At 40.7% G+C, this 22,657-nt stretch overlaps 1 protein-coding gene across 1 annotated transcript in view; it reads right to left on the bottom strand.

Annotated features, from left to right (window-relative positions):
• Positions 1 to 22,657, bottom strand: part of LOC137364330 (dynein axonemal heavy chain 6-like) — a 1,069,890-nt gene that overhangs the window by 252,208 nt on the left and 795,025 nt on the right. Inside the window, exon 22 of the mRNA XM_068027612.1 lies at positions 940 to 1,138. Coding sequence (XP_067883713.1) covers positions 940 to 1,138 — 199 coding nt within the window. The remainder of the gene's footprint in view (positions 1 to 939; positions 1,139 to 22,657) is intronic.

The following is a 22,657-nucleotide window of genomic DNA, read 5'->3' on the forward strand; positions in this document are numbered from 1 at the left end:
TGGGATTATACTATAGGCCCCACAATAGTCAGAGGGAAGTGGAGGAGCATATATGTAGGGAAATCACAGATAAGTGTAGGAATTATAGGGTTGTAATAGTAAGTGATTTTAACTTCCCTAATATTGACTGGGATTGCCTTAGTGCTAAGGGATTAGATGGGGAGGAATTTGTTATGTGAGTCCAGGATAGTTTTCTGATGCAGTATGTGGATGGCCCTACTAGAGAAGGGGTTACACTCGACCTCCTCTTGGGAAATGAGGCTGGGCAGGTGGTTGATGTGTCAGTGGGGGAGCACTTTGGGACCAGTGACTATAACTCTATTAGCTTCAAGATAGTTATGGAAAAGGATGGGACTGGTCCTCAGGTTGAAGTCCTAAATTGGGGCTGTACGACTCTATAACTCTATAACTGTACCCAAACATCAGCAGGAGTGACAGGGAGTAAAGCACGAATCCCTCACTCTAACTGTACCCCAACACCAGCAGGAGTGATGGACAGTAAAGCATGAATCACTCACTCGAGCTGCACCCCAACACCGGGAGGGAATGGGGAGTAAAGCAGGAATCCTGCACTCGAGCTGTACCCCAACACCGGGAGGGAATAGGGAGTAAAGCAGGGATCCCGCACTTGAGCTGTACCCCAACACCGGGAGGGAATGGGGAGTAAAGCAGGGATCCCGCACTCGAGCTGTACCCCAACACCGGGAGGGAATGGGGGGTAAAGCAGGGATCCCGCACTCGAGCTGTACCCCAATACCGGGAGGGAATGGGGAGTAAAGCACGAATCCCTCACTCTAACTGTACCCCAACAGCAGCAGGAGTGACGGAGAGTAAAGCACGAATCCCTCACTCTGACTGTACCCCAACAGCAGCAGGAGTGATGGGGAGTAAAGCATGGATCCTACAGCCTATGTTTAACGACTCATTGCGGAACACTACCTTGTTCATCCTGAGGTTTCTTGCTGTCCTCCACATTCGCGAGCACATTTGATTGGAAGAAGATCTGCCACTCGGCCTCAGGAAGGTGTCCCATACTGTCAAGCTCATCTTTCTCGTTCTCGCTCGTTCGCATGATGCTGCTGCATAGCATGAAGGAGAAGCAGAGTTGGTGTTGTGTGAAGAGTGCGTACCACACCAGCTGAAGAAAGGAAGAGGCGGGAAGAAGCAGAGATTACTGATCACAGCACTGCACCTAAATACCATGACTTCTGGGTGCCACTGAACAAGAAGGGAATACTTCACACAAACATAGAAACATAGAAAATAGGAGCAGGAGTAGGCCATTCGGCCCTTCGAGCCTGCTCTGCCATTCATTATGATCATGGCTGATCATCCAACTCAGTAACCTGTTCCCACTTTTGCCCCATACCCTTTGATCCCTTTAGACCCAAGAGCTATATCTAACTCCTTCTTGAAAACATACAATGTTTTGGCCTCAACTGCTTTCTGTGGTAGCGAATTTCACAGGCTCACCACTCTCTGGGTGAAGAAATTTCTCCTCATCTCAGTCCTGAAAGGTTTACCCTGTATCCTTAGTCTATGACCCCTGGTTCTGGATTCCCCCACCATCGGGAACATCCTTCCTGCATCTACCCTGACAAGTCCTGTTAGAATTTTATCGGTTTCTATGAGATCCCCCCTCACTCTTCTGAACTCCAGCGAATATAATCCTAACCGACTCAATCTCTCCTCATACGTCAGTCCCACCATCCGGGAATCAGTCTGGTAAACCTTCGCTGCACTCCCTCTATAGCAAGAGCATCCTTCCTCGGATAAGGAGACCAAAACTGCACACAATATTCTAGGTGTGGCCTCACCAAAGCCCTGTATAATTGCAGCAAGACATCCCTGCTCCTGTACTCAAATCCTCTCACTATGAAGGCCAACATACCCAGATCTTGCTGCATATTCCCCCCTCTCAGTTTATAGCCATTCAGATAATAATCTGCCTTCCTGTTTTTGTACCAAAATGGATAACCTCACACTTATCCACATTATACTGCATCTGCCATGCATTAGCCAACTCACTCAACTTGTCCAAATCACCCTGAAGCCTCTCTGCATCCTCCTCACAACTCACCCTCCCACTCAGTTTTGTGTCATCTGCAAATTTGAAGATATTACATTTAGTTCCCTCATCTAAATCATGAATATATATTGTGAATAGCTGGGGTCCTAGCACCGATCCCTGCAGTACCCCACTAATCACTGCCTGCCATTCGGAAAAAGACCCATTTATCCCTCCTCTTTGTTTCCTGTCCGCCAACCAATTTTCTATCCATCGCATTACACTACTCCCAATCCCATGCGCTTTAATTTTACATGCTCATCTCTTATGTAGGACTTTGTCAAAAGCCTTCTGAAAGTCCAAATAAACCACATCCACTGGCTCCCCCTCATCAACTCTACTAGTTACATCCCCGAAGAATTCTAGTAGGTTTGTCAAGCATGATTTCCCTTTCGTAAATCTATGCTGACTCTGTCCGATTCTACCACTGTTCTCCAAGTGCTCTGCTATAAAATCTTTGATAAAGAACTCTAGAATTTTCCCCACTACTGACGTCAGGCTGACTGGTCTATAATTCCCTGTTTTCTCTCTACCTCTCTTTTTAAATAGTGGGGTTACATTAGCTACCCTCCAATCTGTAGGAACTGTTCCAGAGTCTATAGAATCTTGGAAGATGACCACCAATGCATCCACTATTTCTAGGGCCACTTCCTTAAGTACTCTGGGATGCATACCATCAGGCCCTGGGGATTTATCGGCCTTCAATCCCATAAATTTCCCCAACACTATTTCTCTACTAATACTGATTTCTTTCAGTTCCTCCCTCTCACTAAGCCCTGTGTTCCCCAACATTTCTGGTATGATATTTGTGTCCTCCTTTGTGAAGACAGAACCAAAGTATGCAATTAGTTGGTCAGCCATTTCTTTATTCCCCATAATAAATTCCCCTGTTTCTGACTGTAAGGGACCTACATTTGTCTTCACCAATCTTTTTCTCTTCACATACCTAAAGAAACTTTTACAGTCAGTTTTTATGTTCCCCGCAAGCTTGCTCTCGTACTCTATTTTTCCCTTCTTAATCAATCCCTTGGTCCTCCTTTGCTGAGCTTGGAATGATGCTTTACGCCACAATGGGAGTAGATGAGAAGGGGGTTTGGTCCACTGGCATTGCATAAGGACATGAGAAACAGGAGCAGGAGTATGCCCCCACGAGCCTGCTCTGCCATTCATTAAGATCATGGTTGACCTTCGACCTCAACACTTTCCCGTCCCACACCCGTATCCCATAATTCCCTTGGAGTCCAAAAATCTATCGAACTCAGTCTTGAATATGCTGAACGACTGAACATCCACAGCTCTCCGGAAAAGAAATTTCCAAAGATTCACAATCCTCTGACTGAAGACATTTCTCATTTCAGACCAAAAAGGGCTTATCTTGAGACTGTGTCCCCAGTTCTAGACTCTTCAGCCAGGGGCAACAGCCTCTCAGTATCTACCCTATCCAGCCCTCTTAGAATATTGTATTTTTCAATGAGATCTCATTCTTCTAAATAGAGTGTATAGACCCAATTTACTCAGCGTAGAACCACCCTCTCATCCCAGGAACCAATCTAGTGAACCTTTGTTGCAACCCACCTCTAAGGCAAGTAGGTATAGAGACCAAAACTGTACACAGTCCTCCAGGTTTGGCCTCACCAAAGTCCTGTGCAATTATGCCAAGACTTCCTTGTTCTTGTCCACCAATCCCCTTGCAATAAAGGCCAACATAACATTTGCTTTCTTAATTACTTGCTGTACCTGCATGTTAAACTTCTATGTTTCTTGTACAACGACCCTGAAATCCCTCTGAACACCAACATTTAATAGTTTCTCACCATTTAAAAAATATTTTGCTTTTCTATTCTTCCTACCAAAGTGAATAACCTCACATTTTCCCACAATATACTCCATCTGCCACCTTCTTGCCCATTCACTTAACCTGTCCATATCTATTTGCAGATTCCTTGTGTCCTCCTCACAACTTACATTGCTACCTAAATTTGTATCATCAGCTAACTCATATACATTACACTTGGTCCCTTTACCCAAGTCACTTGCTCAAAACCTATTCCATTTCTATATTTTGCCAGTTCTGATGAAAGGTCACACAGACCTGAAACAGTAACTGTGTTTCTCGCTTCACAGTTGCTGCCTGACCTGCTGAGTATTTCCAGCACTTTCTGTTATTGTTTGCTGCAAAAATACTTCATTGACTGTAAAGTGCTTTGGGACGACCCGTGATAGTGAAATGTAAGTCTTTCTTTTTATGTTTATGAAAGTCCTTCATAATTACTGCATTACCTTTGTTATACGTTCCTCTTATTTCTTGATTGATACTCTGACCAACAGTAGAGCTGCTGTTAAAAGGTGAATGAGCTACTCCCACTAGTGTTTTCACTAGTGCTCACTATTGTCCTTCAGTCATCCTTCACTAGAACCCTCCTTCCCTCTTTACTTACAGCCCTAGTTATCTTAGTCCCAGCCTGGTTTCAGTGGAGTCTGCCCCGACAGAACTGCTCCCTCTTTCCCCAGTACTGTTACCAGTGCCCCATGAATTGAAACCCCCCTCCCCCACCCCATCTCCCACCCCACTCTTTGAGCCACATATTCAGTTCTCTGATCGATTTGTCCTTAATTCCAACTTGCATGTGGTTCAGGTAGTAATCTCAACATTGTTACCTTTGAGGTTCAACTTAATAATTTGGATCCCAGCTCCTCAAACTCTCTCAGCAGAACCTTATTCTTCATTCTACCTATGTTGTTGGTTCCTATTGGAGCACCACAACTGGATCCTCCAACTCCAAGTTCTTCTCCAGCTGAGAGGAGATGTCTTTAACCTTGGCACCGAGCAGGCATCTCAGAACTCCCAGTCGCAGCTGCAGAGAACAGGGCCTAACCCCCCGACTGCTACCATATTCCTTTTCACTTCCTCCACTTGAATGCCCTCCTGTACCACAGTGCCAAGGTCAGTTTGCTCATCCACCCTGCAGACTTCACCCTCACCCACACAGGCGGCAAGAACCTCATGCCTGTTAGATAGGGGCAAAAGCTGAGGCTCCTCGAGCACTTCACCTGGGATCCTCCTCCCTGCCTGACTCGCTGTCAACACCCTCCTTGCCCATGACCACTAACCAAACCTGCACCACTTCCTAACCTAAGGGATGTGTCTGCCTCCTGGATCAAAGCATCCAGATAACTCTCTCCCTCCCTGATGCCCCGCAATGTCTATCCCTCAGGATCCAGCTCAACATCTGTGAGCTGAAGTTCCTCAAGCTGCAGACACTTACTGCAGATGTGGTTATCTGGAATTGCAATGCTTTCCACAAACCCGCACATGCTGCAGATGTGACACATCACTACCTGCACTGCCATGCCGATGTAATCTCGGTTTCTTTCTTTAATTAATAAGTTCGTGTATTTAATCAACTTAATTTATGGTGTTTCGTCTTTTAATGAATTACTTGATCTAGTTTAAATTATAGATGGTTTAAATGAAATATTTACCAGTAACACAAGCCCACTACAAGTTTTGAAGGCAAAATGCAACACCTCCTTCTGTAACTGCATCAAACTCCCACTTACACCAAAGTGCCAGATTTTACACTCTGTTCATGATCAGTCTGTGTCAGCAGATACTGTTTACCTTTATACACCTTTGAGCCACACCCAAGTTCCAGTTTTCTGTTTACAGTAAGTAGCCCATATTCAGGCAATCACAGAGTCATGGGGTAATTTACTGCACTGAAGGAGGCCATTTGACCCATTGAGTCCATGCTGGATCTTTGCTGAGCAATCCAATCAGTCCCACTCCCCCGCTTGATCCCTGTAGCCCTGAAAGTTTATTTCTCTCAAGTGCCCAGCTAACTTCCTTTTGAAATCATTGATCTTCTCTGCTTCCACCACCCTCGTAGGCAGCGAGTTCCAGGTCATTACCACTCGCTGAGTAAGAAAGTTCTTCTTCACATTCCCCCTGCATCTCTTGCCCAAAACCTTCACTCTCTGTCCCCTAGTCCTTGTACCATTAGTTAATGGGAACAGTTTTTCTTTGTCTAACTTGTCTAAGCCTGTCATAATCTTGCACACCCCCATCAAATCTTTCCTCGATCTCCTTTACTCCAAGAACAATCCCAGCTTTTCCAACCTAACCTTGAAACTAAAATCCCCCATCCCTGGAACCATTCTGGTAAATCTCCTCTGCACCCTCTCAAGGACCCTCACATCCTTCCTAACGTGTGGTGAACAGAACTGGACACAAAACTCCAGTTGGGGCCTAACCAGAGCTTTATAAAGGTTCAGTATAACTTCCCTGCTTTTGTACTCAATGCCTCTATTTAGGAAGCCCAAGATCCCATATGGTTTACTAGCCATTCTCTCAATATGTCCTGCCACCTTCAAAGATCGATGTACATGTACCCCCCAGGTCCCTCTGTTCCTGCATACTCTTTAGAGCTGCGCCATTAAGTATATATTGTCTCTCCCTATACCTTCTGCCAAAATGCATCACCTCACACTTCTCTGTATTAAAGTCCATCTGCCACTTGTCTGCCTATTCTGCTAACCTATCTGTGTCCGATTGCAGGCAGTTCCTATCGTCCTGACTGTTTGCCACTCCTCCAAGTATGGTGTCATCTGCAAATTTTGAGATTCTACTCTGTATTCCAAGAACCACAACATTTATAAATAGCAAAAGAAGCAGTGGTCCCAGTACTGATCCTTGGGGAACACCACTGCCTACCATTTACCATGACTCGTCATTTTCTGTCCTTATGCCAATTTTTTTATCCAATTGGACACTGACCCTCCTATTCCATAAACCTCAATTTTGTTAACCAGCCTTTTCTTTGGTACCTTATCAAATGTTTTTCTTAAAATCCTTAAAAACAACATCCACCGCATCCCCTTCAACCTTCTCTGTTACTTCATCAAAAAATTCAATTAAATAAGTCAAGCATAACTTGCCTTCTACAAATCCGTGCTGGCTCTCCTTAATTAACTCAAACCTCTCCAACTTCCTGTTGTTGTGAACAAGGCAGGAGGAATACATTGTTTATTCACTTCTGCACAGGCCCCAACATATATTTAAATTATCCCACTTTCCGATACAGTCAATCATAGACTCTATTTTTACCATAATAAAACACACCAACCAGGTTTCTTTAATAAACAACAAAATTATCAGTTTATTATAAAACAAGTCTTAACCAGTAATGAAGCAAAGCATAAACACACAGATTGAAATATTAAAGATCCCTTTTTAACTTAGCCCCTCACATTCACACACGCACACACAGGTTAACCAGAAAAATAAAAGGGATTTTTATTTAGAGCTCTGATACAAACTCCCCGCCCCCTAAAAAAACCCACTTAGGCTGAATACTTGCTCATTCTTGAAGAAGAAAGAGAAGATATGGAAAGATGTCCTTTGTTTTGGTTTGGCGTCCCAAATGCGTTTAGATGGCTGTCACTGGGATCTTCTTAGAACAGTTCTTTCCAGGCGATGTTGAAGATCAGTTTGGGTAGGCTTTCCAGAAATGCAGCTGCAGAGGTTTCAGATAGGGCTTACAGCAGAAATGCAGCAACAGGGGTTTCAGTTCCCACACATTCGATACACAGGGTTTCTTCAGATACAGGAGGAAAGAGGAGACTGACACACTGGATATGCAGTTTCTTTCCAAGAGAGAGAGCTGAGCTGGGTTTTCTTGGCAGCCAAAAATCAACTGTCTTTTTAACAATTCAGCGTGAAACCAAAAACATTGCAGAAGTCAAGCCTCCTAACCTCTATAAATCATGACCTGTCACCTCTCTGTAAACATCTTCTCCAAATCAAAACAACAAGCTCCCTGCTGGCATTTTATCTGAAAACAGGTGCCTTCCAGTAAGAGCTTGTTTGCAAGCCAAGTCCAGGAAGCCTTCTGGTGACCTCTTTAAAAAATAAAACACAAACTTCATAAACAAATGTGGATAGCACATATAGAGAGGTGGTCACACTGCAGGCTCAGACTCCACAGGCAGGAAGGGAATGGGTGACCACCAGGCAGAGCAAGAGGACTAGGCAGGTAGTTCAGGAATCTCATGTGGCTATTCCCCTGCAAAACAGATATACTGCTTTGGATACTGTTGGGGGGGGAATGGCCTCTCGGGAAAGCAGCAAGAACCCAATTTGTTGCACCATGGTTGGCTCTGCTGCACAGGGGAGGAGTAAGAAGTGTGGGAATGCAATAGTTATAAGGGACTCAATTGTAAGGGGAATATATAGGCATTTCTGTGGCCACAAAAGAGACTCCAGGATGGTATGTTGCCTCCCTGGTGCTAGGGTCAAGGATGTCTCAGAGCGGTTACAGGACATTCTGAAGGGAGGGTGAACAGCCAGTGCTCGTGGTACACATTGGTACAAACGACACAGGTAATAAAAAAGGATGAGGTCCTAAAAGCAGAATATGGGGAGCTAGGAAGTAAGTTGAAAAGTAGGACCTCAAAGGTAGCGATCTCAGGATTACTACCAGTGCCATGTGCTAGTCAGAGTAGAAATAGTAGGATATATCGGATGAATACATTGCTGAAGAGATGGTGTGAGGGGGAGGGTTTTAGATTCCTGGGGCATTGGGACCTGTTCTGGGGGAGGTGGGACCAGTACAAACTGGACGGGTTACACCTGGGCAGGACCGGGACTGATGTCCTAGGGGGAGTATTTGCTAGAGTGGTTGGGGAAGGTTTCAACTAAAATGGCAGGGGGATGGGAACCTTTGCAAAGAGTCAGAGGAGGGGAGATCAAAGACAAGAACAAAAGACAGTAAGGGGAATAAGAAAAGTGATAGGCAGAGAAATCAAGGGCCAGAATCAAACAGGGCCACAGTGAAAAATAGTGGGAAAGGGACAAGTAATGTTAAAAAGACAAGGATTTGTGCCTTAACGCGCGGAGCATTCGCAATAAAGTGGATGAATTAATCACGCAAATAGATGTAAACGGGTATGATATAGTCAGGATTACGGCGACATGCCTGCAAGGTGACCAGGGATGGGAAATGAACATCCAGGGATATTCAGTATTTAGGAAGGACAGACAAAAAGCAAAAGGCGGTGGAATTGCATTGCTGGTTAAAGAGAAAATTAATGCAATAAGTGAGGAAAGATATTAGCTCTGACGATGTGGAATCTGTATGGGTAAAGCTGAGAAACACTAAGGGGAAAAAAACGTTAGTGGGGGTTGTATATAGACCCCCAAACTGTAATGGTGAGGTTGGGAATGGCATTAAATAGGAAATTAGAGATGCATGCGATAAAGGAACATCTGTAATTATGGGTGAATTTAATTTGCATATAGATTGGGCAAATCAAATTAGTCACAATACCATAGAGGAGGAATTCTTGGAGTGTATACGGGATGGTTTTCTGGACCAATACGTTGAGGAATCAACTAGAGAACAGGCCATCCTAGACTGGGTATTGTGTAATGAGAGAGGAATAGTGGGGTTACGATGGTCAGTGACCATCTGATGGTTAAGATGGTCAATGACGTATTTGATTCTGAGACAGGGGCCCTGAATCTGAGTAAAGGAAACTACGAAGGTATGAGGCGCGAGTTGGCCATGACGGATTGGGAAACGTTACTTAAAGGGATTACAGTGGATAGGCAATGGCAAACATTTAAAGAGTGCATGGATGAACAGCAACGATTGTTTATTCCTGTCTGGCGCAAAAGTAAAACAGGAAAGGTAGCCAAACCATGGCTTACAAGGGAAATTAGAGATAGCATTAGATCAAAGGAAGAGGCATATAAATTTGCCAGAAAAAACAACAGACCTCAGGATTGGGAGCAGTTTAGAATTCAGCAAAGGAGGACCAAAGGATTGATTAAGAAGGGGAAAATAGAGTACGAGAGCAAGCTGGCGGGGAACATAAAAACTGACTGTAAAAGTTCCTTTAGGTCTGTGAAGAGAAAAAGATTGGTGAAGACAAATGTAGGTCCCTTACAGTCAGAAACAGGGGAATTTATTATGGAGAATAAAGAAATGGCTGACCAACTAATTGCATACTTTGGTTCTGTCTTCACAAAGGAGGACACAAATATCATACCAGATATGTTGGGGGAACACAGGGTTTAGTGAGAGGGAGGAACTGAAGGAAATCAGTATTAGTAGAGATACGGTGTTGGAGAAATTTATGGGATTGAAGGCCGATAAATCCCCAGGGCCTGATGTTATGCATCCCAGAGTACTTAAGGAAGTGGCCCTAGAAATAGTGGATGCATTGGTGGTCATCTTCCAAGATTCTATAGACGCTGGAACAGTTCCTACAGATTGGAGGGTAGCTAATGTAACCCCACTATATAAAAAGGGAGGTAGAGAGAAAGCAGGGAATTATAGACCAGTCAGCCTGACGTCGGTAGTGGGGAAAATTCTAGAGCCCAAAATCAAAGATTTGATTAGAGCACTTGGAGAACAGTGGTAGAATCGGGCAGAGACAGCATAGATTTACGAAAGGGAAATCATGCTTAACAAATCTACTGGAATTCTTTGAGGATGTAACTAGTAGAGTTGATGAGGGGGAGCCAGTGGATGTGGTTTATTTGGACTTTCAAAAGGCTTTCGACAAAGTACCACATAAGAAATGAGCATGTAAAACTAAAGCGCATGGGTTTGGGGGTAGTGTATTGCGATGGATAGAAAATTGGTTGGCGGACAGGAAACAAAGAGTAGGGATAAATGGGTCTTTTTCCGATTGGCAGGCAGTGACTAGTGGGGTACTGCAGGGATCGGTGCTAGGACCCCAGCTATTCACAATATATATTAATGATTTAGATGAGGGAACTAAATGTAATATCTTCAAATTTGCAGATGACACAAAACTGGATGGGAGGGTGAGTTGTGAGGAGGATGCAGAGAGGCTTCAGGGTGATTTGGACAAGTTGAGTGAGAGGGCAGATACAGTATAATGTGGATAAATGTGAGGTTTTCCACTTTGGTAGCAAAAACAGGAAAGTAGATTATTATCTGAACGGCTATAAACTGAGAGAGGGGAATATGCAGCGAGTCCTGGGTGTTCTTGTCCATCAGTCGCTGAAGATAAGCATGCAGGTGCAACAGGCGGAAACAAAGGCAAATGGGGTGTTGGCCTTCATAGCGAGAGGATTCGAGTTCAGGAGCAGGTATGTCTTGCTGCAATTATACAGGGCTTTGGTGAGGCCACACCTGGAATACTGTGTGCAGTTTTGGTCTCCTTATCTGAGGAAGGATGTTCTTGCTATAGAGGGAGTGCAGCGAAGGTTTACCAGACTGATTACTGGGATGGTGAGACTGACATATGAGGAGAGACTGAGTCGGTTAGGATTATATTCGCTGGAGTTCCGAAGAGTGAGGGGGATCTCATAGACACCTATAAAACGAACACGACTTGACAGGGTAGATGCAGGAAGGATGTTCCCGATGGTGGGGGAGTCCAGAACCAGGGGTCATAGTCTAAGGATACGGGGTAAACCTTTCAGGACAGAGATGAAGAGGAATTTCTTCACCCAGAGAGTGGTGAGCCTGTGAAATTCGCTACCACAGAAAGCATCTGAGGGCAAAAAATTGTATGTTTTCAAGAAGGATTTAAATATAGCTCTTGGGTCTAAAGGGATCAAAGGGTATGGGGCGAAAGCGGGAACAGACTACTGAGTTGGATGATCAGCCACAATCATAATGAATGGCGGAGCAGGCTCGAAGGGCCGAATGGCCTACTCCTGCTCCTATTTTGTATTTTTCTACGTTTCAGCATCGCTTCAAGCTTAGAACAAAGAACAAAGAACAAAGATAATTACAGCACAGGAACAGGCCCTTCGGCCCTCCAAGCCTGCGCCGATCCAGATCCTCTCTCTACACATGTCGCCTATTTTCTAAGGTTCTGTATCTCTTTTCTTCCTGCCCATTCATGTATCTGTCTAGATACATCTTAAAAGACTCCATCGTGCCCGCGTCTACCACCTCCGCTGGCAACGCGTTCCAGGTGCCCACCACCCTCTGCGTAAAGAACTTTCCACGCATATCCCCCCTAAACATTTCCCCTTTCACTTTGAACTCGTGTCCTCTCGTAACTGAAACCCCCACTCTGGGAAAAAGCCTCTTGCTGTCCACCCTGTCTATACCTCTCATGATTTTGTACACCTCAATCAGGTCCCCCCTCAACCTCCGTCTTTCTAATGAAAATAATCCTAATCTACTCAACCTCTCTTCATAGCTAGCGCCCTCCATACCAGGCAACATCCTGGTGAACCTCCTCTGCACCCTCTCCAAAGCATCCACATCCTTTTGATAATGTGGCGACCAGAACTGTATGCAGTATTCCAAATGTGGCCGAACCAAAGTCCTATACAACTGTAACATGACCTGCCAACTCTTGTACTCAATATCCCGTCCGATGAAGGAAAGCATGCCGTATGCCTTCTTGACCACTCTATTTACCTGCGTTGCCACCTTCAGGGAACAGTGGACCTGAACACCCAAATCTCTCTGGACATCAATTTTCCCCAGGACTTTTCCATTTACTGTATCGTTCACTCTTGAATTGGATCTTCCAAAATGCATCACCTCGCATTTGCCCTGATTGAACTCCATCTGCCATTTCTCTGCCCAACTCTCCAATCTATCTATATTCTGCTGTATTCTCTGACAGTCCCCTTCACTATCTGCTACTCCACCAATCTTAGTGTCGTCTGCAAACTTGCTAATCAGACCACCTATACTTTCCTCCAAATCATTAATGCATATCACAAACAACAGTGGTCCCAGCACGGATCCCTGTGGAACACCACTGGTCACACGTCTCCATTTTGAGAAACTCCCTTCTACTGCTACTCTCTGTCTCCTGTTGCCCAGCCAGTTCTTTATCCATCTAGCTAGTACACCTTGGACCCCAAGCGCCTTCACTTTCTCCATCAGCCTGCCATGGGGAACCTTATCAAACGCCTTACTGAAGTCCATGTATATGACATCTACAGCCCTTCCGTCATCAATCAACTTTGTCACTTCCTCAAAGAATTCTATTAAGTTGGTAAGTTGGTAAGATGAATCTATCCATAATTCAACTATAGGTCCATAGAATCATATTTTACAAAACATAGAAGCACTCTCGCAACTCCTCCACACTTGGAGGAATGAAACACCAAGGTCGGTGTATAGTCCATTAAAATTTTATACAGTTGGAATGAATGTGAAGGGGTTTAGTCCATTAGGATTTTATACTGTTGGAATGAATGTGAAGGAGTTTAGTCCATTAGGATTTTATACAGTTGGAATGAATGTGAAGGGGTTTAGTCCATTAGGATTTTATACAGTTGGAATGAATGTGAAGGGGTTTAGTCCATTAGGATTTTATACAGTTGGAATGAATGTGAAGGGGTTTAGTCCATTAGGATTTTATACAGTTGGAATGAATGTGAAGGGGTTTAGTCCATTAGGATTTTATACAGTTGGAATGAATGTGAATGGGTTTAGTCCATTAGGATTTTATACTGTTGGAATGAATGTGAAGGGGTTTAGTCCATGAGGATTTTATACAGTTGGAATGAATGTGAAGGGATTTGTCCATTAGGATTTTATACAGTTGGAATGAATGTGAAGGGGTTTAGTCCATTAGGATTTTATACAGTTGGAATGAATGTGAAGGGGTTTAGTCCATTAGGATTTTATACTGTTGGAATGAATGTGAAGGGGTTTAGTCCATTAGGATTTTATACAGTTGGAATGAATGTGAAGGGATTTAGTCCATTAGGATTTTATACAGTTGGAATGAATGTGAAGGGGTTTAGTCCATTAGGATTTTATACAGTTGGAATGAATGTGAAGGGGTTTAGTCCATTAGGATTTTATACTGTTGGAATGAATGTGAAGGGGTTTAGTCCATTAGGATTTTATACAGTTGGAATGAATGTGAAGGGATTTAGTCCATTAGGATTTTATACAGTTGGAATGAATGTGAAGGGGTTTAGTCCATTAGGATTTTATACAGTTGGAATGAATGTGAAGCGGTTTAGTCCATTAGGATTTTATACAGTTGGAATGAATGTGAAGAGGTTTAGTCCATTAGGATTTTATACTGTTGGATTGAATGTGAAGGGGTTTAGTCCATTAGGATTTTATACAGTTGGAATGAATGTGAGGGGGTTTAGTCCATTAGGATTTTATACAGTTGGAATGAATGTGAAGGGGTTTAGTCCATGAGGATTTTATACAGTTGGAATGAATGTGAGGGGGTTTAGTCCATTAGGATTTTATACAGTTGGAATGAATGTGAAGGGGTTTAGTCCATTAGGATTTTATACAGTTGGAATGAATGTGAAGGGGTTTAGTCCATTAGGATTTTATACTGTTGGAATGAATGTGAAGGGGTTTAGTCCATTAGGATTTTATACAGTTGGAATGAATGTGAAGGGATTTAGTCCATTAGGATTTTATACAGTTGGAATGAATGTGAAGGGGTTTAGTCCATTAGGATTTTATACAGTTGGAATGAATGTGAAGGGGTTTAGTCCATTAGGATTTTATACAGTTGGAATGAATGTGAAGCGGTTTAGTCCATTAGGATTTTATACAGTTGGAATGAATGTGAAGGGGTTTAGTCCATTAGGATTTTATACTGTTGGAATGAATGTGAAGGGGTTTAGTCCATTAGGATTTTATACAGTTGGAATGAATGTGAAGGGATTTAGTCCATTAGGATTTTATACAGTTGGAATGAATGTGAAGGGGTTTAGTCCATTAGGATTTTATACAGTTGGAATGAATGTGAAGGGGTTTAGTCCATTAGGATTTTATACAGTTGGAATGAATGTGAAAGGGTTTAGTCCATTAGGATTTTATACAGTTGGAATGAATGTGAAGGGGTTTAGTCCATTAGGATTTTATACTGTTGGAATGAATGTGAAGGGGTTTAGTCCATTAGGATTTTATACAGTTGGAATGAATGTGAAGGGGTTTAGTCCATTAGGATTTTATACAGTTGGAATGAATGTGAAGGGGTTTAGTCCATTAGGATTTTATACAGTTGGAATGAATGTGAAGGGATTTAGTCCATTAGGATTTTATACAGTTGGAATGAATGTGAAGGGGTTTAGTCCATTAGGATTTTATACAGTTGGAATGAATGTGAAGCGGTTTAGTCCATTAGGATTTTATACAGTTGGAATGAATGTGAAGGGGTTTAGTCCATTAGGATTTTATACAGTTGGAATGAATGTGAATGGGTTTAGTCCATTAGGATTTTATACTGTTGGAATGAATGTGAAGGGGTTTAGTCCATTAGGATTTTATACTGTTGGAATGAATGTGAAGGGGTTTAGTCCATGAGGATTTTATACAGTTGGAATGAATGTGAATGGGTTTAGTCCATTAGGATTTTATACTGTTGGAATGAATGTGAAGGGGTTTAGTCCATGAGGATTTTATACAGTTGGAATGAATGTGAAGGGGTTTAGTCCATTAGGATTTTATACAGTTGGAATGAATGTGAATGGGTTTAGTCCATTAGGATTTTATACAGTTGGAATGAATGTGAAGGGGTTTAGTCCATTAGGATTTTATACAGTTGGAATGAATGTGAAGGGGTTTAGTCCATTAGGATTTTATACTGTTGGAATGAATGTGAAGGGGTTTAGTCCATTAGGATTTTATACTGTTGGAATGAATGTGAAGGGGTTTAGTCCATGAGGATTTTATACAGTTGGAATGAATGTGAATGGGTTTAGTCCATTAGGATTTTATACTGTTGGAATGAATGTGAAGGGGTTTAGTCCATGAGGATTTTATACAGTTGGAATGAATGTGAAGGGGTTTAGTCCATTAGGATTTTATACAGTTGGAATGAATGTGAATGGGTTTAGTCCATTAGGATTTTATACAGTTGGAATGAATGTGAAGGGGTTTAGTCCATTAGGATTTTATACAGTTGGAATGAATGTGAAGGGGTTTAGTCCATTAGGATTTTATACTGTTGGAATGAATGTGAAGGGGTTTAGTCCATTAGGATTTTATACAGTTGGAATGAATGTGAAGGGATTTAGTCCATTAGGATTTTATACAGTTGGAATGAATGTGAAGGGGTTTAGTCCATTAGGATTTTATACAGTTGGAATGAATGTGAAGGGGTTTAGTCCATTAGGATTTTATACAGTTGGAATGAATGTGAAAGGGTTTAGTCCATTAGGATTTTATACAGTTGGAATGAATGTGAAGGGGTTTAGTCCATTAGGATTTTATACTGTTGGAATGAATGTGAAGGGGTTTAGTCCATTAGGATTTTATACAGTTGGAATGAATGTGAAGGGGTTTAGTCCATTAGGATTTTATACAGTTGGAATGAATGTGAAGGGATTTAGTCCATTAGGATTTTATACAGTTGGAATGAATGTGAAGGGGTTTAGTCCATTAGGATTTTATACAGTTGGAATGAATGTGAAGCGGTTTAGTCCATTAGGATTTTATACAGTTGGAATGAATGTGAAGGGGTTTAGTCCATTAGGATTTTATACAGTTGGAATGAATGTGAATGGGTTTAGTCCATTAGGATTTTATACTGTTGGAATGAATGTGAAGGGGTTTAGTCCATTAGGATTTTATACTGTTGGAATGAATGTGAAGGGGTTTAGTCCATGAGGATTTTATACAGTTGGAATGAATGTGAATGGGTTTAGTCCATTAGGATTTTATACTGTTGGAATGAATGTGAAGGGGTTTAGTCCATGAGGATTTTATACAGTTGGAATGAATGTGAAGGGGTTTAGTCCATTAGGATTTTATACAGTTGGAATGAATGTGAATGGGTTTAGTCCATTAGGATTTTATACAGTTGGAATGAATGTGAAGGGGTTTAGTCCATTAGGATTTTATACAGTTGGAATGAATGTGAAGGGGTTTAGTCCATTAGGATTTTATACAGTTGGAATGAATGTGAAGGGGTTTAGTCCATTAGGATTTTATACAGTTGGAATGAATGTGAATGGGTTTAGTCCATTAGGATTTTATACTGTTGGAATGAATGTGAAGGGGTTTAGTCCATTTGGATTTTATACAGTTGGAATGAATGTGAAGGGGTTTCGTCCATTTGGATTTTATACAGTTGGAATGAATGTGAAGGGGTTTAGTCCATTTGGATTTTATACAGTTGGAATGAATGTGAAGGGATTTAGTCCATTAGGATTTTATACAGTTGGAATGAATGTGAAGGGGTTTAGTCCATTAGGATTTTATACAGTTGGAATGAATGTGAAGGGGTTTAGTCCATTAGGATTTTATACTGTTGGAATGAATGTGAATGGGTTTAGTCCATGAGGATTTTATACAGTTGGAATGAATGTGAATGGGTTTAGTCCATTAGGATTTTATACTGTTGGAATGAATGTGAAGGGGTTTAGTCCATTTGGATTTTATACAGTTGGAATGAATGTGAAGGGGTTTAGTCCATGAGGATTTTATACAGTTGGAATGAATGTGAAGGGATTTAGTCCATTAGGATTTTATACAGTTGGAATGAATGTGAAGGGGTTTAGTCCATTAGGATTTTATACAGCTGGAATGAATGTGAAGGGGTTTAGTCCATTAGGATTTTATACTGTTGGAATGAATGTGAATGGGTTTAGTCCATGAGGATTTTATACAGTTGGAATGAATGTGAAGGGGTTTAGTCCATTAGGATTTTATACTGTTGGAATGAATGTGAAGGGGTTTAGTCCATGAGGATTTTATACAGTTGGAATGAATGTGAAGGGATTTAGTCCATTAGGATTTTATACAGTTGGAATGAATGTGAAGGGGTTTAGTCCATTAGGATTTTATACAGTTGGAATGAATGTGAAGGGGTTTAGTCCATTAGGATTTTATACTGTTGGAATGAATGTGAAGGGGTTTAGTCCATTAGGATTTTATACAGTTGGAATGAATGTGAATGGGTTTAGTCCATTAGGATTTTATACTGTTGGAATGAATGTGAAGGGGTTTAGTCCATTAGGATTTTATACAGTTGGAATGAATGTGAAGGGATTTAGTCCATTAGGATTTTATACAGTTGGAATGAATGTGAAGGGGTTTAGTCCATTAGGATTTTATACAGTTGGAATGAATGTGAAGGGGTTTAGTCCATTAGGATTTTATACTGTTGGAATGAATGTGAAGGGGTTTAGTCCATTAGGATTTTATACAGTTGGAATGAATGTGAAGGGGTTTAGTCCATTAGGATTTTATACTGTTGGAATGAATGTGAAGGGGTTTAGTCCATTAGGATTTTATACAGTTGGAATGAATGTGAAGGGATTTAGTCCATTAGGATTTTATACAGTTGGAATGAATGTGAAGGGGTTTAGTCCATTAGGATTTTATACAGTTGGAATGAATGTGAAGGGGTTTAGTCCATTAGGATTTTATACAGTTGGAATGAATGTGAAGCGGTTTAGTCCATTAGGATTTTATACAGTTGGAATGAATGTGAAGGAGTTTAGTCCATTAGGATTTTATACAGTTGGAATGAATGTGAAGGGGTTTAGTCCATTAGGATTTTATACAGTTGGAATGAATGTGAAGGGGTTTAGTCCATTAGGATTTTATACAGTTGGAATGAATGTGAAGCGGTTTAGTCCATTAGGATTTTATACAGTTGGAATGAATGTGAAGGAGTTTAGTCCATTAGGATTTTATACAGTTGGAATGAATGTGAAGGGGTTTAGTCCATTAGGATTTTATACAGTTGGAATGAATGTGAAGGGGTTTAGTCCATGAGGATTTTATACAGTTGGAATGAATGTGAAGGGGTTTAGTCCATTAGGATTTTATACAGTTGGAATGAATGTGAATGGGTTTAGTCCATTAGGATTTTATACAGTTGGAATGAATGTGAAGGGGTTTAGTCCATTAGGATTTTATACAGTTGGAATGAATGTGAAGGGGTTTAGTCCATTAGGATTTTATACAGTTGGAATGAATGTGAAGGGGTTTAGTCCATTAGGATTTTATACAGTTGGAATGAATGTGAAGGGGTTTAGTCCATTAGGATTTTATACTGTTGGAATGAATGTGAAGGGGTTTAGTCCATGAGGATTTTATACAGTTGGAATGAATGTGAAGGGATTTAGTCCATTAGGATTTTATACAGTTGGAATGAATGTGAAGGGGTTTAGTCCATTAGGATTTTATACAGTTGGAATGATTGTGAAGGGGTTTAGTCCATTAGGATTTTATACAGTTGGAATGAATGTGAAGGGATTTAGTCCATTAGGATTTTATACAGATGGAATGAATGTGAAGGGGTTTAGTCCATTAGGATTTTATACAGTTGGAATGAATGTGAAGTGGTTTAGTCCATTAAAATTTTATACAGTTGGAATGAATGTGAAGGGGTTTCGTCCATTAGGATTTTATACTGTTGGAATGAATGTGAAGGGGATTAGTCCATTAGGATTTTATACAGTTGGAATGAATGTGAAGGGGTTTAGTCCATTAGGATTTTATACAGTTGGAATGAATGTGAAGGGGTTTAGTCCATTAGGATTTTACACAGTTGGAATGAATGTGAAGTGGTTTAGTCCATTAGGATTTTATACAGTTGGAATGAATGTGAAGGGGTTTAGTCCATTAGGATTTTATACAGTTGGAATGAATGTGAAGGGGTTTAGTCCATGAGGATTTTATACAGTTGGAATGAATGTGAAGGGGTTTAGTCCATGAGGATTTTATACAGTTGGAATGAATGTGAAGGGGTTTAGTCCATGAGGATTTTATACAGTTGGAATGAATGTGAAGGGGTTTAGTCCATTAGGATTTTATACAGTTGGAATGAATGTGAAGGGGTTTAGTCCATTAGGATTTTATACAGTTGGAATGAATGTGAATGGGTTTAGTCCATGAGGATTTTATACAGTTGGAATGAATGTGAAGGGGTTTAGTCCATGAGGATTTTATACAGTTGGAATGAATGTGAAGGGGTTTAGTCCATTAGGATTTTATACAGTTGGAATGAATGTGAATGGGTTTAGTCCATGAGGATTTTATACAGTTGGAATGAATGTGAATGGGTTTAGTCCATGAAGATTTTATACAGTTGGAATGAATGTGAAGGGGTTTAGTCCATGAGGATTTTATACAGTTGGAATGAATGTGAAGGGGTTTAGTCCATGAGGATTTTATACAGTTGGAATGAATGTGAAGGGATTTAGTCCATTAGGATTTTATACAGTTGGAATGAATGTGAAGGGGTTTAGTCCATTAGGATTTTATACAGTTGGAATGAATGTGAAGTGATTTAGTCCATGAGGATTTTATACAGTTGGAATGAATGTGAAGGGATTTAGTCCATTAGGATTTTATACAGTTGGAATGAATGTGAAGGGGTTTAGTCCATTAGGATTTTATACAGTTGGAATGAATGTGAATGGGTTTAGTCCATGAGGATTTTATACAGTTGGAATGAATGTGAAGGGGTTTAGTCCATGAGGATTTTATACAGTTGGAATGAATGTGAAGGGATTTAGTCCATTAGGATTTTATACAGTTGGAATGAATGTGAAGGGGTTTAGTCCATTAGGATTTTATACAGTTGGAATGAATGTTAATGGGTTTAGTCCATTAGGATTTTATACAGTTGGAATGAATGTGAAGGGGTTTAGTCCATTAGGATTTCATACAGTTGGAATGAATGTGAAGGGGTTTAGTCCATCAGGATTTTATACAGTTGGAATGAATGTGAAGGGATTTAGTCCATGAGGATTTTATACAGTTGGAATGAATGTGAAGGGATATAGTCCATTAGGATTTTATACAGTTGGAATGAATGTGAAGGGGTTTAGTCCATTAGGATTTTATACAGTTGGAATGAATGTGAATGGGTTTAGTCCATTAGGATTTTATACAGTTGGAATGAATGTGAAGGGATTTAGTCCATTAGGATTTTATACAGTTGGAATGAATGTGAATGGGTTTAGTCCATTAGGATTTTATACAGTTGGAATGAATGTGAAGGGGATTAGTCCATTAGGATTTTATACAGTTGGAATGATTGTGAAGGGGTTTAGTCCATGAGGATTTTATACAGTTGGAATGAATGTGAAGGGGATTAGTCCATTAGGATTTTATACAGTTGGAATGAATGTGAAGGGGTTTAGTCCATTAGGATTTTATACAGTTGGAATGAATGTGAAGGGGTTTAGTCCATTAGGATTTTATACAGTTGGAATGAATGTGAAGGGAATTAGTCCATTAGGATTTTATACAGTTGGAATGAATGTGAAGGGGTTTAGTCCATTAGGATTTTATACAGTTGGAATGAATGTGAAGGGGTTTAGTCCATTAGGATTTTATACAGTTGGAATGAATGTGAAGGGGATTAGTCCATTAGGATTTTATACAGTTGGAATGATTGTGAAGGGGTTTAGTCCATGAGGATTTTATACAGTTGGAATGAATGTGAAGGGGTTTAGTCCATTAGGATTTTATACAGTTGGAATGATTGTGAAGGGGTTTAGTCCATTAGGATTTTATACAGTTGGAATGAATGTGAAGGGGTTTAGTCCATTAGGATTTTATACAGTTGGAATGAATGTGAAGGGGTTTAGTCCATCAGAATTTTATACAGTTGGAATGAATGTGAATGGGTTTAGTCCATCAGGATTTTATACAGTTGGAATGAATGTGAAGGGGTTTAGTCCATTAGGATTTTATACAGTTGGAATGAATGTGAAGGGGCTTAGTCCATTAGGAGTTTATACAGTTGGAATGAATGTGAAGGGGTTTAGTCCATTAGGATTTTATACAGTTGGAATGATTGTGAAGGGGTTTAGTCCATTAGGATTTTATACAGTTGGAATGAATGTGAAGGGGTTTAGTCCATCAGAATTTTATACAGTTGGAATGAATGTGAAGGGGTTTAGTCCATTAGGATTTTATACAGTTGGAATGAATGTGAAGGGGTTTAGTCCATTAGGATTTTATACAGTTGGAATGAATGTGAAGGGGTTTAGTCCATTAGGATTTTATACAGTTGGAATGAATGTGAAGGGGTTTAGTCCATTAGGATTTTATACAGTTGGAATGAATGTGAAGGGGTTTAGTCCATTAGGATTTTATACAGTTGGAATGAATGTGAAGGGGTTTAGTCCATTAGGATTTTATACAGTTGGAATGAATGTGAAGGGGTTTAGTCCATTAGGATTTTATACAGTTGGAATGAATGTGAAGGGGTTTAGTCCATGAGGATTTTATACAGTTGGAATGAATGTGAAGGGGTTTAGTCCATGAGGATTTTATACAGTTGGAATGAATGTGAAGGGGTTTAGTCCATTAGGATTTTATACAGTTGGAATGAATGTGAAGGGGTTTAGTCCATTAGGATTTTATACAGTTGGAATGAATGTGAAGGGGTTTAGTCCATTAAAATTTTATACAGTTGGAATGAATGTGAAGGGGTTTAGTCCATTAGGATTTTATACAGTTGGAATGAATGTGAAGGGGTTTAGTCCATTAGGATTTTATACAGTTGGAATGAATGTGAAGGGGTTTAGTCCATTAGGATTTTATACAGTTGGAATGAATGTGAAGGGGTTTAGTCCATTAGGATTTTATACAGTTGGAATGAATGTGAAGGGGTTTAGTCCATTAG

The sequence above is a fragment of the Heterodontus francisci genome, unplaced genomic scaffold, assembly GCF_036365525.1.
Source record: "Heterodontus francisci isolate sHetFra1 unplaced genomic scaffold, sHetFra1.hap1 HAP1_SCAFFOLD_484, whole genome shotgun sequence".
NCBI classification, from domain to species: Eukaryota; Metazoa; Chordata; class Chondrichthyes; order Heterodontiformes; family Heterodontidae; genus Heterodontus; species Heterodontus francisci.